This window comes from Triticum aestivum, chromosome 7D (assembly GCF_018294505.1).
Source record: "Triticum aestivum cultivar Chinese Spring chromosome 7D, IWGSC CS RefSeq v2.1, whole genome shotgun sequence".
NCBI lineage: Eukaryota > Viridiplantae > Streptophyta > Magnoliopsida > Poales > Poaceae > Triticum > Triticum aestivum.
Genome location: NC_057814.1, coordinates 550,078,248 through 550,094,606, shown reverse-complemented (window position 1 = coordinate 550,094,606; position 16,359 = coordinate 550,078,248). Strand labels below are relative to the sequence as shown.

General features: G+C 44.8%; 2 protein-coding genes across 4 annotated transcripts; one reads left to right on the top strand and one right to left on the bottom strand.

Annotated features, from left to right (window-relative positions):
* The first annotated feature begins 2,608 nt into the window (after nt 1–2,608).
* On the top strand, nt 2,609–3,911 carry LOC123171265 (pheromone receptor transcription activator-like). Its single transcript, XM_044588843.1, has 2 exons — nt 2,609–3,382; nt 3,471–3,911. The coding sequence occupies exons 1-2, from the start codon at nt 2,609–2,611 to the stop codon at nt 3,909–3,911; spliced, it is 1,215 nt and encodes a 404-aa protein (XP_044444778.1).
* Nucleotides 3,912–5,408: 1,497 nt separating this feature from the next.
* On the bottom strand, nt 5,409–9,174 carry LOC123166877 (uncharacterized). 3 transcript variants are annotated; one of them, XR_006483721.1, is made up of 3 exons: nt 8,783–9,170; nt 6,294–7,017; nt 5,409–6,185 (listed from the first exon to the last, which is right to left on the bottom strand). XR_006483721.1 is itself a non-coding variant. In XM_044584683.1 (3 exons), exons 1-3 carry the CDS (start codon nt 8,786–8,788, stop codon nt 6,515–6,517), a joined length of 405 nt encoding a protein of 134 aa, XP_044440618.1. In that variant the 5' UTR covers nt 8,789–9,174; the 3' UTR covers nt 6,219–6,514. The 3 variants fall into 3 exon arrangements, 1 of the variants encoding a protein (XP_044440618.1); XR_006483722.1 differs by lacking the exon at nt 8,783–9,170 and having other exon boundaries at nt 6,294–6,764; nt 6,869–8,776; XM_044584683.1 differs by lacking the exon at nt 5,409–6,185 and having other exon boundaries at nt 6,219–6,764; nt 6,869–7,017; nt 8,783–9,174.
* Nucleotides 9,175–16,359: the final 7,185 nt, after the last annotated feature.

Below are 16,359 nucleotides of genomic sequence, written 5' to 3'. Positions count from 1 at the left end.
AAGTTTCCTAACCATAGACATGTGTTGTCATTTGATGGACGGGATCACATCATTATAGAATGATGTGATGGACAAGACCCATCCGTTAGCTTAGCACTATGATCGTTTAGTTTATTGCTATTGCTTTCTTCATGACTTATACATGTTCCTATGACTATGAGATTATGCAACTCCCAAATACGGAGGAACACTTAGTGTGCTATCAAACATCACAACGTAACTGGGTGATTATAAAGATGCTCTACAGGTGTCTCCGATGGTGTTTGTTGAGTTGACATAGATCGAGATTAGGATTTGTCACTCCGATTGTCGGAGAGGTATCTCTGGGCCCTCTCGGTAATGCACATCACTATAAGCCTTGCAAGCAATGTGACTAATGAGTTAGTTGCGGGATGATGCATTACGGAATGAGTAAAGAGACTTGCCGGTAACGATATTGAACTAGGTATGATGATACCGACGATCGAATCTCGGGCAAGTAACATACCGATGACAAAGGGAACAACGTATGTTGTTGTGCGGTTTGACCGATAAAGATCTTCAAAGAATATGTAGGAACCAATATGAGCATCCAGGTTCCGCTATTGGTTATTGACCGGAGATGTGTCTCGGTCATGTCTACATAGTTCTCGAACCCATAGGGTCCGCACGCTTATTGTTCGATGACGATTGGTATTATGAGTTTAGGTGATTTGATGTACCAAAGGTTGTTCGGAGTCCCGGATGAGATCACGGACATGATAAGGAGTCTCGAAATGGTCGAGACATAAAGATTCATATATTGGAAGGTTATATTCGGACACCGGAATGGTTCGGTTCGTATCTTATAAGTTTCGGAGTATCGGGGGTTACCGGAACCCCCCTCCCCCCCGGAAGCTATTGGGCCTTATGGGCCTTAGTGGAGAAGGGAGAGGGCTGGCCAGGAGGTGGCGCCCCCCCCCTTGCCCCAATCTGAACTGGACAAGGGGAGGGGGCGGCGCCCCCCTCCTTCCTTCTCTCCTCCTCCTCCTTCCCCCCTTCTCCTACTTGGACTAGGAAAGGAGGAAACCTACTCCTACTAGGAGTAGGATTCCTCCCCCCTTGGCGCGCCCCTTGTGGCCGGCCGGCCTCCTCCGCCCCTCCTTTATATACGGGGGAGGGGGCACCCCATAGACACACAAGTTGATCTTTTAGCCGTGTGCGGTGCCCCCTCCACAGAAACACACCTCGGTCATATCGCCGTAGTGCTTAGGCGAAGCCCTGCGCCGGTAACTTCATCATCACCGTCACCACACCATCGTGCTGACGAAACTCTCCCTCGGCCTCAACTGGATCAAGAGTTCGAGGGACGTCACCGAGCTGAACGTGTGCAGATCGCGGAGGTGCCGTGCGTTCAGTACTTGGATCGGTTGGATCACGAAGACGTTTGACTACATCAACCGCGTTACTAAACGCTTACGCTTTCGGTCTACGAGGGTACATGGACACACTCTCCCCGCTCGTTGCTATGCTTCTCCTAGATAGATCTTGCGTGATCGTAGGATTTTTTTTTTTTTTGAAATACTACGTTCCCAAACATTCATACCTTCAAGAGAAGATATATATATATAGGCTTGATATGGGTGATCCTAAGATATGATACATAAAGTTTCATAGCAGTGTCAAGCCTAATTTCCCCTAACATACCGAGTGCTACAAATTTAGGCGGAATCAGATTTTACATACTTTGTAGAAGTGTGTGTTGGTCAACGGATAGTATCAAAGGCATGACCGGGAACATCGATTAAAAGAATTGTGCTAGAGGGATGCAAATAAAGCAGCTCACAAGGTAACTAAGGTTTGCATCATGTGCAAAACTCTCTTTACTTGGGTTGATTGACCCACTTAATTTACTTTGGTTACTTTCATCAACAATGTAGATATTATTAAAGCGTATTTTGACGGGCTTTACTACAAGGAACAGAAGTACTAGTATGAATCACATATACATATCGAAGTCATGGTGCCCTTGTAGGGAAATATGTTTTAGTCGTACGCCTATCTAGTAGAGGTGCCATAGGCTAAAAGTAACTCCCTCGCCTTCTATTAGTATCTTATGTATTTGATGCTCAGGTATAGACTACATTGCTCTCAATGGAGGGGATGTAATTAATGCAATACCAAGGTATACAAGATAAATTGGGTGCACAATTAATAACCTAAAGAAATGGATAGCCATTGGTTATGAATTAAATAAATTCTATTGTATGTGAATGCCTCACATAAAAACACAATAATGGTTCCAAATTAGCATGTCCTCGCATATATTATGTTTTAGCAAAAAATAATGGCAACCATAAATCAGCAAGTTTGTTGACTACATATCTTGGTGCCCATTGAAGACTCGAAAACTTTTACTCATTCAAATAACAAACGGGTAATTTTGGATCTTAATTAATGTGAATAATTGGATAAGGGGTGAGCTAAACATTCATGTTCACAACACTTTTCGTATATATAAAGGGAGTTCATCTCCTTATATCTCACAATCACCCATAGTTAGCCAACAACACTCGTAAGCATCTACCTATTAGTACATCTTTGTAGCTTACCTTTTATAGCAATAAGTCCTCGAGTTTTCTAACTTAATATGCCAAGGAGAGAGAAGAGGGAGGGTATTTGTTTCATCGAGGACAAAAGGGAACGTGGCATCACCTTCTCCAAGAGGCGTGATGGCTTGTACAAGATGGCATGTGACCTCTCCGTCCTCACGGGCATGAGGGTTGCTGTCGTCCTGGAGGCGGAGTCCGGAATAATGCACTCATTTGGGACGCCATCAGCGGCACCCATAGTTGAAGCTTTCTTATCAGGAGGTCCACTTGTCGAGCCGTTGGTTGATGAGGCAACGAATGATAGGATTAGAATGTTGCAGAGGGAGGTGGCTCGGTTGGACATGGAAAGTGTGACATATGAGAAGAGAGCAGAACTCTCACTCGAGCATATCAAAAATATCCAAGAAGAGAACCCAGGTATTGTAGCAAATTTTATCTTCTCCAGGGAAGAATATCTTAGTCTTGAAGAGCTTAACAAGCTCTTCAATGAACTTTTGCGGGTCTGGGAGGACATTAGACGTCGTATGCCTCCACTTCATCCTGTAAGTGAACCCAAGACTGGTGGTCCAAACGTACCAAAGAATGAATTGACGCTAAGAGGCCCATCATGGGATTACTTGAAGACTCGTCTTTCATCCCAACAACCATCGTCATCTCATTGTATTCCCACTCAAGTGTTGTCGTCGGTTCCACTACCATTAAAACCACAAGACACGATGGAACCACATTTTCCTATGCAGGTATCGCTCCAGTCTGCACCACCACCTTTGGCACCTCGTTTAACATCCCACCTACAACCAGTTGTTCATCAGGTATAAGATTTACTACCACAACTTCAGCTACACGATTAGAACTATACACATCTCCTTACCGCAAATCATACTACCTTTTCATGTGCAGGTACCACAAATATTTCAGTCAGCACCACCATCTTTGGGTTCCCATTCGACATCCCTCGTACAACCCATTCCTGATCTGGTACAAGATTTACCTCCACGCCTTCAGAACTATCCAAGTTCTTACAACTCAATGGAGCCACCACAGAACAACACAATCACTAACTCAACCATTGGGAGCACTGTGGAGGGCCCCCCACAGTTGTTCTACCCCAATGGCAATGACTTTTCCATCGGTGAGTCCTTTAGCAATGGTACCTTGGCCTACACTCCGTCGAACCAACCACACTATAATGGGAACCTAGGGATGGATGCTTATTTGGGACATAATGGCAATAATGTAGGCCAATATAACATGGACTATGATGAGTTTGTCAATGCACCGGCAAAGTCTTCCAACGGGAATGATGATTATGTTCATTCATGGTTTGAAGGACTTCTTTAGAAGCCAGTTAATATTTCCCTTTGAACGCTACATCAAGCGAATAAAATGTTACATTTCCATTAGGTGCAATTGTGGATTGTATATTTTGTTAAGCACATTCGGGAAAACAATAAGTATTTCATGTTTAGGGTATTGGTTCATGAAGTTTGTTTCAGTAATACAATAAATCTTTCTAATGTTTCTCATTCTGATTGAGTAGTTAGTGCTTTTTATTGAACAACAAATATGTCATTTTGCACCCTCTATTGGTGAACCGGAGGAATATGAATTTTCAAATTATGTTGCACTTTATTAACACAAATAAGACCTTGTTAGTTCAATGAGAACATGAGGTACGCCCGTCAAACAACTAAAAGCTAGCACAAGTCCAAATTTAGCTCAAGATGCAAGCGTTTATTAATACATTTTAGACTTGACTACCAACAAATGACAACAACCGAATTAGATATTCATGTGAGATAATGGTAAGATGAGAATCCGCACCCACATGTAATTAAATACACACCACACACGATGAATGTACATATGCACCTGCACGTGAATAGGCAACCATGCCATTAATACCGTATATGCACTATTACTAACATACTAATATGACACGTGAACACATAACTCTCCTTGAATACATTGCAAACCGACTTCTTGTGAACGTCTGGCATTAGCTCTGCTCCTTAATGACAAAACAGACAAACATCCAAAGATGTAATAGTTATCGTAATGCCATATTAGTTAACATACGCAAACTCCATGTTTCTTGGACTCAAGTAAAACATATGTATACCCAATTCATCTTTATGGTAGCGTGATTTTTAGTCATTACCCGGAGTAAGAATAGTCAATATCTCGCCCCTACATCATGTAATCACTAGAGGAATGCCACATCCACCAAGGAAAAGGGAGAAAACGAGCCCACCTAGCACTTTGAGGAGGGCAGGCCGCTGTCGGTAGCAACGATCGACGCGTAGCTGCCAAAGAGGAGGGGAGATGGCGGCAGCAAAAGCTAGGGTTGGGGGAGATGGGTCATCCCCGGGCCGCATGATCGAATTACACTTTTTTCCCTCATGGATTGATCTCTTCCCATGGCGAACGTTGTCATGTTAGGCCTGAAAGATCGACGGATAGTATGTTGCTGCAGGAGCTAAATCAAAACGCATGATCTCATGCCGAGGAAGATGCGTGTTTTCTAGACACACTTGGGGTAATATGCCACGGCTGTACTTCAATCAAGAACGACATGCACTCTATTCTTTGGGAAGATTAGAGGTGAGGCCAGGATGCACCGCTGGTAATGAGGAACTCGGTCACCGATTAATAGTTTGCCTAAAAGTTGAGTTGCAGTATACGCTTCAATCCTTGGCTGATCAATGCAACCTAGGACAATCTTGGCCTCCGCAATCTCCTGCAACCTGATGGATCACATAAGTCGTCTCAACACCGTACGTACGCGGATGGCGTCCCACTACCTACATGGAGTCATTCATACATACAGAGTACATCTTTTTCGAACCAGGCCATTCCCCTTTCCATTTCACAACGGAAATACAAAGTTCTTACACATTGTAGAAGACGAAAAAAGAGAGAACAGTGAGTTTGATGCACTATTAGGAAAGCCGCTGCTAGGTGCCCCGCACTCAAAACGTCTACTATGACGCAAAACCCTAACAGTACAAGCACGATTATAAGTGCAGCGTAGGAACCATGCACACAACAGAATAGCCGCTCCATTTCCAGCAAGATGAAGATCTGCTACTCCGGCCTGAATGGGTGCCAGCTCCAAAGCCTTATGCATGAACCGTGAACTACCCAGCTTCAGCATCTTTTGATCCTACCCTTTCTGGAGACCTCTCCAAGAAGTTAGCAATGAGCATTTACAGAAGAGAACGCATGCTATGTTCATCAAAGGTGGCTCTATTCGCTGTAATACATATAGCCCAACAGATAGCATCAATCCCCACCAAGGAGGAAAGCATAAAACCATGAGAAAGCTTTCCAGAGAGAAGAGGGGCAACAGTGAGTGTTAAGAACCACAAAAGGAGCTTGCCCACAGGACAACCGATGAGCAAATGAAAAGCGGTTTCAACATCATTACAGAAGTTACAGAGAGGGGAGCCACCGTAGTTTCGCTTACACATATTCGTCCCTGGTAAGCATAGAATCAAGGAAGAGCTGCCATACAAGGACTTCAATCTTTAAAGGAATTTCCGCACACTGAATCCATCTGTTGTGAGCTCCAGCAATATCTTTTTGCAACCACTTGTAAAAAAGGCTCCTTTACTATGAAGAGACAAGGAAACTTCATCAGGTCCAGATTCCTAAGAACTACGTTGCATGTTATTAACAATATTGTGTTCTGATTGCAAGATATGCATATAGAGTACATACACACAAAACATTGTCCTGGCTCCCAGCGTGCGGTGCCCATTACAGGGTATGAACTGGCCAGCAAGAGGTAAGGCACTCGGTCGTTTCCGCGCGTCGTGACCGGCCGGCCACAACGACTTTGATCTTGCCTTCCTCCTTCGCCTGGATAGACTGGCCCTTGTAAAGGAAACAGTTGATGTGATCCAACTCCTGGTCATGGAGGGACGACCACTCTAGTGCTATCATGTCCAACTTGAAGAATCTGAAAAACAACCTGTCTTTGTCGTGGGAATACATGATACAATCACAACTTCCCCAATGGATGTAACAGGTAGTGAGCATCTCGTATGCTGCACTGATCTGGACAAGATGCCCTTCTCCAGGTCATTTATTTCATGTCGAAGATAAGGGTTTGCCCAAGGAATTCGGTGCAAATAGCCTGTGCCCTGATAAGAGATTACTGGTATGCTTGTGACGCGCAAATATGCGTCCCTGGGACAAGCAACATAGACAGTTGATGATCAATATAGAAAACAAAATAGCCTTTGTTGGAGAGTGACAATTTGCTCTTCAAAATAAAATGGATCGAGTCAGACCATGAGAAGCCAACCACAGCTTCAAATTCAACAAAAGCATCTGGAAACAACATGCTGGTTGTTCCATGGACCAATGGCACCCTCACCTCTTGAGAACCGATGTTCCCGTTGATGAAACAAAAGCATTTGCTTCCATTGCTCAAGGATATCTGGCAGAAGCAATGTGGACAGATTAGAACATCAGTGGAGTATGTAGTTTACAAGATGATGGTTACCCTATATTAGAGTAGAGTGTTGTGATTTAGCAAACTCTTTTCTATCGATTTGATAAACCTGCAAGCCTCTAATGTGCGAATAATTGTTTACTAACATCATTCTGCAAAGAAGAAATAATCAAGTTCTGTCGGGGACCAAGCTAGGTGTAGATGTAGTGCCCTTTCCATACCGTGAGTACATATGTGGCATATGCCCCTTATGATGGATTCACGAACCAACTTAGTTTGCCAGCCAAAATCTACCAGAAGCCAGCACTGAAAGATACTGCTTTGCTTGTGTTCAGAATATTTGTTAGAAGGTCATAAGGAACATAAAAAGCGCCAATTAACTGATAAAAATTATGTCCAAGTTGTCTTCCGGCAAGCAGGATTAAACTTCACAGCCAACTAATTTAGCATGACAAATTTGTGAAACAAACTAATTACATTGTGTCGATGATGACTAGGAAAGACATCATCATCAAATACATAATTAAAATATTGATAACAATGCAAAATTTACACACGTATCGGTGGTGAACAGCACGTCATGAAAAAACAAACTTGACACATCCTAATACTCTAATCATGCCCGCCCCTTGAAAAAATCTATCTTGCACATTTTATAAAAACTTATGTAATCTTAGGAACAATGAAGGCTCCAAGGATCGTAATTTATTTTATCTAGTTTGAGAAGGATGTGGCAATGCGAAAAATACAGATGATCTTCGGCGTTCAATAGAATAATCTTTCTATGAATAACCAATGCTTGCAAGCACAAAGATTATAACTGGTCTGATTATAAATTTTATACTTCGATCCCTGATATTCCTAAGGGGAAAATGTCAAGCAAAGGAGCTAGACATGAAAGCAACTTTACTTGGCATATCCAAAGATGCCATGCCAGTGTTGCCAAAAAGCAAAAGTAAGACGCTAGAAAAAGGCAACAATCTATTTTAGCTTCGGATAGACGGATAATGCTATATGTCAGTCACAAGGCCATGGCTGACCCACACGACCAATTGACATCACAGTGACAACTCTAGCAGGAATCCTCTTGCAATCATAGCTCACACTAGAGGGGATCTGTGGAGGCACATGAGCAGGGTGGGTTACACCTTTCATGTAGAGATTCTCGACGCATTTCTCCTCCTTGTTGAGAACAGCATGCCATGAAAAAAACATGAAACATCCTAATACTCTAATCATGCTCAGCCCTTGAAACATTCTGTCTTGCACGTTTTATGAGAATGTATGTAATCTAAGGGCAACGCAGGCTGCAAGGACCGTGATTTATTTTATCAAGTTTGAGAAGGATGTGCAAATGATAAAAAAAATACAGATGATTGTCGACAATCTAAAGAAAAACATTTTATGAGTAACCAGTGTTTGCAAGCATAAAGATTTGCTTGTAAATGCTCTGGTTAAACATATACTTCAATTCTCAATATCCCTAGGCAGAAATGTTAGGCAGAGGAGCTAGGCATGAAAGCAGCAGAACTTGGCATGTCTATATATTTCATGCAAGTACATCTCCGAAAGGAAAAAAGTAAGACACTAGACAAAGACAACAATCTGTTTAGCTTCGGATCATGCTAACAATATCTGTCACGAAGCCATGGCTAACCCATCACAGCCACAACCCTAGCAGGAATCATCTGACAATAATAGGTCGCACTATAGGGGGGCGGCGGAGGCACATGAGAAGGGTGGATTATACCTTCATGTGGAGATTCTTGACACCCTTCTCCTCCTTGTTGACGACCTAAAACCCAAATCCCCCCCCCCCCTCCCCGGCTGTCGTGGGAAGTATCGACGAATCTTACTCCCACCTCCGCCCCTCCGCCGTCGCGGGAAAAGACAATCGACGACTCTTCCGCGACATCGACCTTCCTCCTCCCCCTCTGCGATAACCGCAAGTCCGATCTCCTCCACTGTCTAGCAGGGCAGCATCCCGTCGAGCTGCGCGGTGGCGGTGCGGCAAAAGGCCCGGGATGAGGAAGAAGGACGGCCTGCGCCTCTCGGGGGGAGGAATGGGGCGCCGCCAGCAGAGGTGGAGGAGCTCCGGCGGACGGCATGGGATCTGGGCTACTGCGATGCGATATGCTCGGCATTACTGGGCTCGAATAGATGCGGCCCAACGTGCGGCTTGTAATCGGACCAGGCCTCACTCATTAGCACAAGCCTTATAGTATAACCCTGTTGCGCTGGAAGGGCCGGTCCTGAGATTCTGGGGGTGGGGGGGCAGAGGTAAACCTAAAATTTGGGGCCCTCGATATAAACAACATGACTATAATCTTCAATGTGCATATCTCTCTATGTATGAAAATGTTATCAGTATACATTTAGGATCTGTGTCACTGTGATCTCATAGATAGACCGAGGTATATATTATGACCAATGGGGAAAATAGACAAAGGGTGTGTATGTACTCCCTCCGTCTCAAAATAAGTGTCTCAAGCTTAGTACAACTTTGTATTAAAGTTAGTATAAAATTGAGACACTTATTTTGGGATGAAGGGGAGGGAGTATATCACAATTCACAATACATCCTTAGAATTACAAACTATGTTTGATGTCACGGGTACTAAAACTATAAGAGAACATTGTATGTTTAAGGTACAAAAGGTCCTGAGGTAGAAGAGACTATGTATAGTCCTATAAGAATGTAATCCAAAATGCAGAGTATTTCTTGGGGGAACTAATAGTAAAATTATTAGTTTAAATAGCAGTATATTTGAGAAATTAAGATAAACTAGAAAATCGCCCGTGCGTTGCAACGGGGCCACATTAACATTAAAAGTTCAATATCAATTATGTTAATATTACATTTAATATTCTCATACATATTAGGTGACATTGACGACCTTTTTTACCATCAAATTCTCACACACACACACCCTCTTCCTCACTCTCTCTCCCCCTCTCCCTCACTCGGGAGGTGGGACGAAAATAAACCCGGAACGGAGACTACCAACCGAGACATTAGGAGTAGAGATCATTTAGTTGATAAGAATAAATAGAAAACGGTGTTAAAAAGGAGAAACAGATTAGAATACATTGAAAAAACAAAAGGACGATGTAAAAGGGGATTCGCCCTGCCCCCGGGCCTTGCCACCAAACCGGCTCAGCGGTCCAGTCCCCGCGCGGTCGTCTTCTCCTGTTCCCCGAGCCGCGTCGCTACAGAGCCGGGCTCCCGCCCGACCACCTCGCTGGCATCGAAGGGGAATGGATAAGGGTGACGCCCTTCCTTCCCTGCCCCCATGGCCTCACTCCTCCTCGACGCCCCCTCCCAAATCCACTTCTCCTCCTCGCTCGCTCGATCCCGCCGATCTGGACGAAGTCAGACGCCACGGCCACCATGACCGACCCCGTCCACATGGCCACCGCCCTCCCTGCGGGCTAGGAGCTTGTCGAGGAGCTCCGAACGCCTTCGCTACTTCGTCTGCGCCAACGAGATCAAGTCCAGCACCCCCGCATCGACGTCGCTGCCGTCTTCCTCAACCTTGGGCCACCGCGACATTGACGTTCGATCCGCGCCGCCCCGAGCTCCCATGTCTTCCCCTAGGGCGCCATTGACACCGCCATGATCTCCTCTTGCCTTTCCCCTGTTTCCCCTCTCGTTTGCTCTCATTAGGTATTTCGTCGTGGCCGAGAACCGCCGTCCGCCATGGCCATTGCAGGGGTAGCCACCGAGCTCCTTGGATTGACCCCGTGGCACATGCCCGCTCCTATGCACACCCATGCCCGAGCCTGCCGCTCTTCTTCTGCGCCCGCGGGGCCACTCCCTCTCCATGCCCACGCCCGTGCTACACCGCGTCGGTCGTGCTCGCCACAGCCACCGCACCACTGTGCCCCGCGCGGCACACACCCTGGCCGCGCGCCACACTCTCGCTGGCTGCACTCGCCCCGTCTGCTGCCGCCTATCCCTTCGCTCGCCCCGCTGTCGCGCCCCTGCCTCGCGCCGCCTCCAGTCGTGGCCATCTTCTGTCGGCCGCCCCCTCAGCCACGCCGGCCGCATCTCTGCCTTCCACCGTCGGCCGCTCGCCTCGCCTGCTGCGTGTTGCTTCCTGCTGCTATGCGCTGCTCTACCGCTGGTACGCTGCTGCGCCATGCCCTCGACACCGCCGTGGACAAATGTGGCGGAGGGATTGTTAATGAAGTACGAGAAGGAGGTGGCGGAGAAGGTGTGGAGAGGCAGGAGGTCTGGGGCGGTGTCACCTGGCTGTGGTGGAGGTGTTTATGCGAGAAGGAGCCGGAGTGGAAGGAGAGGTCACAATTGGGAAGAATCGCAAAAAAAAATCATAACCCGGAGATCTCAGTTAAAAAAAATGCTAATATCGATGGAGGGGTGATTTCCTTCAATAGGTGGAAAACATGAAATATTGGTTGCTATTAAGGAAAGGTAAAAATTTAGGAAAGTTAGGATTTTTGAACTGATTTCTATGCAAATGGGGTTTTATTGTTTGGTAACGTGATATCAGTACCTGCCCGTTTGTGACGTGTCTGATCAGGAAAGTTTGCAAATGTTAAGAAACTATTTATTGGGAGGAAAGTTGTGACGTGTCTGTTATTTGTTTCCTAAAACAAATTTCACTAATAAGAGAAATCGATTGATTTAGATAAGTTAGGAAAGTTAGATTAAAATGCATTATTTGTTTCCTGAAAATCTGTTATTTGTTTCCTAAGACAAATTGAACCAATAAAAGGAATCGATTGATTTGCATAATTTAAGGAAGTTAGATTAAAATGTATTATTTGTTTTCTGAAAATCTGTTATTTGTTTTCCAAGACAAATTGAACCAATAAAAGGAATTGATTGATTTGTATAATTTAAGGAAGTTAGATCCGTGATTTGTTATACGTTAGGAAAGTTCTGATTGCAATAAAGAGTGGAGAGAAAAATAAACCGATGAACCAGGATGGGAGGGGGTGGTGGGAGGAGAGACGAAAAAAACCCAGCGAAAATAAACCGTGGACCAGGGTGGGAGGGGGTGGTGGGAGGAGAGACGAAAAAACCAGCGAAAATAAACCGCGGAGACGATTCACCAACTCGTCCATTAGGAATAGAGATGAGCAAGTCGATATGATTGAAACGCGAAATATTCTTCCAGATTTTCAGAAATAGTGCAAAGTTGCTCTTATGAGTTGTGCAAACGACTAAATCAAGAGGCAACTACCCCATTTATGCGTCATCGCATAGTTCACGCAAAAGCTACTCGCCAAAATTAGCATACAGAACATCACTTTATTCTTAATCTATTTGAGATCTACAACATGATAAGATTGCAGTCAAAATGTAGAAACATAATACGTATGGGTAGGAAAACGTCGATCGGCAGCTGGCGCAAAATCCATCGACCACACGCAGCCGTTGGTGCACTGCCGGCTCCGGCGCCGAGCCGTGTCCCATCGAATCTGGGTCTCCTCTTCTAACGGGCTTTCCTAGTTTTTCTGTCACGATCTCTAGTTTTGTGCCACGATCTCTAATGCTCTGTTTTGATGTTGATATTGAGCGCCATGGAATTGGATTGGGCTCAATGTCAAATCTCCGTGACTTTGGTATTGAACCCGAATTATGTTGTTCGGATGTGCACAGAATTCAGACTTGGAATTCGCATGACATGCTCAATTCCAAAGCTTGTTTGGATGGTCATTTTCTACAATGGAATTGATCATTTGTCATGGAATGAACATTGTACTTTGATGCAATGTTTAAACTAAATCAAGCATGGAAGGACCAAAAGCAAATTTTATATCAACATCACATGGCTAACAGACCAACATCATGCACAAATCACATCAAATACTTTGGATCTGGCTGTTGGGCATCTATGCTCAAATTATTGACCTGCAAAGAGGAAAATATCAGCATACAAGCACATACGGGAAGGAATTAGAGGAGATTAGGCGATTAGGTGGGTTTCTATGAAGGGTTAGGGCGGGGGCTAGGAACGGTGGTCATGGGGCTAGAGGAAGAAGTAGCCCTAGGAGAAGAGGCTGCCATGCCATCGGCCATGGGAGGCGGGCGCGGAGTGGTTCAGGCTGACGGCGGCCAGGGGAGGTGAGTGCACATGGAGGTGGGCGCACGCGGGGGAGGGATCAGATCCGCCAGAGCGAAGAGAGAAGGAGGACAGTGCAGAGGGGCTGACCTGCGCCGTCGGGAGCTCCACCTCGCGCCTCGTGTGCATGATGTTTGGCTCCTAGATCCTAGATCTGGCCGGTGTGTGTAGGCGAACCCTATTTGGCGTTGCAGACGCCGATTATTACTATTTCTGCAAACCGGTGCCTGCAGCTGCGTTAGCTGGGCTCGGCCCATATACCATGTTTTCAATTCGCAAGAAACAGCGCCAATCTTCTGTATCGAACCAGCGATCTCCGACGCAGAGGTAGGCTCGTCTAACTACCCCGCCACAAAGCGGGATCTGCTAAGTAGCAACTTTTTCCTTCTTTTATTCCTTCGTTTTCTTTTTTCCCTTTTTTCTTTTTTTCTTCTTTTTCCTTTTACTTTTTTCCTTTTTCCTTTCCAATTTTTTTCTTCTTCCTGGTTCGATGAATTGCTTTTGTATATACGTGAACCTTTTCTTCAAATCGATGAACTTTAAAAAAATGATGAACTTCTTTTCAAATCGACGAGCTTTTTTCAATTTTGATGATTTTTTCAAAATCGAGGAACTTTTTTTGCAATTTGATGAACTTTTTCCAAAATAAATGACATTTTTTACAATTCGATGAACTTTTTTCAAATTTTATGAAAAAAAAATCAAAATCGATGGACCTTTTCTAATTCGATGACCTTTTATCAAATTCGATGAACATTTTTCCAAATTAGATGAACTTTTTCAAAATCTTTGAATTTTTTCCTTCAAATCGATGAACTTTTTCATTTTCGATGAATTTTTTTTTGAAAATTGATCAACTTTTTTCAATTCGATAAACTTTTTTTCAAATTTGATGAACTTTTTTCAAAAATTGATGAACTATTTTCAAATTCAGTTTTTTTTCAAATGTGATGATTTTTGCCAAGTTTGTCAACGTTTTGAAGTTTGTGAACGGTTTTTTCAAAATGTATGTATATTTTTTTGAATTCGTGGTTTTTTTTCTGTTTTTTTGTTTTTTGAAAAAAGAAGGGGAGCCTTGGCGCAGTGGTAAAGCCGCTGCCTTGTGACCAAGAGGTCACGGGGTCAAGTCCTGGAAACAGCCTCTTGCAGACATGTAGAAAAAGGCTGCGTACAATAGACCCAAAATGGTCGGACCCTTTTCCGGACCCTGCGCAAGGGGGAGCTACATGCACCGGGCTGCTTTTTTTCTGTTTTTTTTTAAAGTCAACAGTTGACCAGTCAACAATTGACCGGTGAACCTCAACCGTGACTGAAGAAGGAACGAGCGACCTACCGACCGAGCGACCCATCGGGGAGCTCCTATTAGGCGCTGCAGGCGCCTGGAGAAGTGGCGCCTACGGCGACCATCAGTGGGCCATGGCCCATTAAAAAATTGCTCCCTCGCTCGCTTCATGTTCGCCTTTGGTCGCCTCGCTGGCTTTTTTGTTCGCCTGTGCTGCGCTGCCGGTTCAAAGAAAGACTGGCCTCCGGATTTTATAATTTTGTATATATTCATGAAAAATAAAAGGTTCATAGATTTATTAAAAAAATGAAAAGAAAAGGTTCATCGATTTTGAAGAAAAATTTCACAAATCTTAAAAAGTTCATCGGATTTGAAAAAAAGTTTACCGAATTGAAAAAAGTTCATCGGATTTGAAAAAAGTACATCCATTTTGATAAAAAGTTAATCGGATTTGGAAAAAAGTTCACTGAATTGAAAAAAGTTCATCGGATTTAAAGAAATTCATCAAAGGAAAAATGTTCATTGGATTTAAAAAGAAGCTCATTGATTTTTTTTAAGATCACCAAAAATGTTTTAAAAGTTCATTCATTTCGGAAAAGGGTAACTGAATTTGAAAAGAGTACATTAATATTGAAAAAAATGCATCTATTTAAAAATGGTTCATGAATTAAAAAACACGCAGTAAAGAAAACAAAATGGATAAAAAAGAAAAAGAATAAACCGAACTGAAGAACGGACACAAATAGAAAAATGAGGTACCTGTACAGTGGCTGGTGTTGGTCTGGTGGTTGGAGTTGACCGCTCGTAACGAAGGTGTCAGGGGTCTGAATCCTTCCTTGTGCACGCACATTTTTGTTGTTTCTAATAACGAGAAAAATAATAGAATGGGTTGGCCCAGCTGTGTCTGCTTCAGGTCCCCGTTTGAGAATTACACCCTAACGGGCGGCTGAATCGTCGAATAGGATTTTCCGAACCATCGACGGACCTGCTGATATTAGAGCATCTCCAGCCACGACCCTGACAGGCCCCCAAGATCTTTTTTTAACATCAGCGCTAAAAAACGGCCTAGTCACACTTCCAGAAGCCCAATTTTCGTCGGTTAAGCCCGATTTTAGCGTCGGCGGACCAATCGTGAACCCCGCGCGCTGGGGCACCGGGGGGCGCTGGGGGAAGCGTTTTTGGCGTGAAAGCCCGGTGGGACAGCCGAGCCAGCGACCCCGGCGCATCGTCGTCCTCATCGCCTCGGTTCCCGTGGGAATCAATGGAAGGCTGTCGCGCTGCCGCGCCGGTCAACCTCCATTGATGCCTCACGGGTGGCGCCGCGACGAACGTCCCGCCCGATCCTGCCACGCGTACGCATGACGGTCGTCCTCTCACCGCCCAAGCCCGGCTATAAAAAGCCGCCCCTCCATCACTGGTGAGCAGACACTCCTTCGCCAACTCTCTTCCCCTCTCCCCGCCGATGCCCCCTCTCGATCGAGCAAGCGCGCCTTTCCTCCCCCTCTCCCTCCCACCGGTGAGCATGGCCGAGCGGTACCCAGGCGACGGTGCGGCGGCCAACAGCTTCAGCCGCTTTCACCTGCACGAGAACAAGCCGCGGCTCCTCTACGAGGCCGACTACCCGGCACCACCGGACATGCGGGTGCCGGATGATAACCCACAAGTATAGGGGATCGTTTGTAGCCTTCCTCGATAAATAAGAGTGTCGAGCCCAACGAGGAGTTAAAGGCAGAATAAATATTCCCTCAAATTCTATCAACCACCGATACAACTCTACGCACACTTGACGGTTGAGGTACCTAAAAGAAGTATGACACTATTTTGCAAGAATAAAACTACGAGTACTTTGCGAGAATAGAACTACGAATAAATTGCAAGGTAATAAAAGTGGATAGCTTTTGTCAACAAGAAAGTCATTTGTCCCTGGACAATCAATAACAAGTACCGGTAATC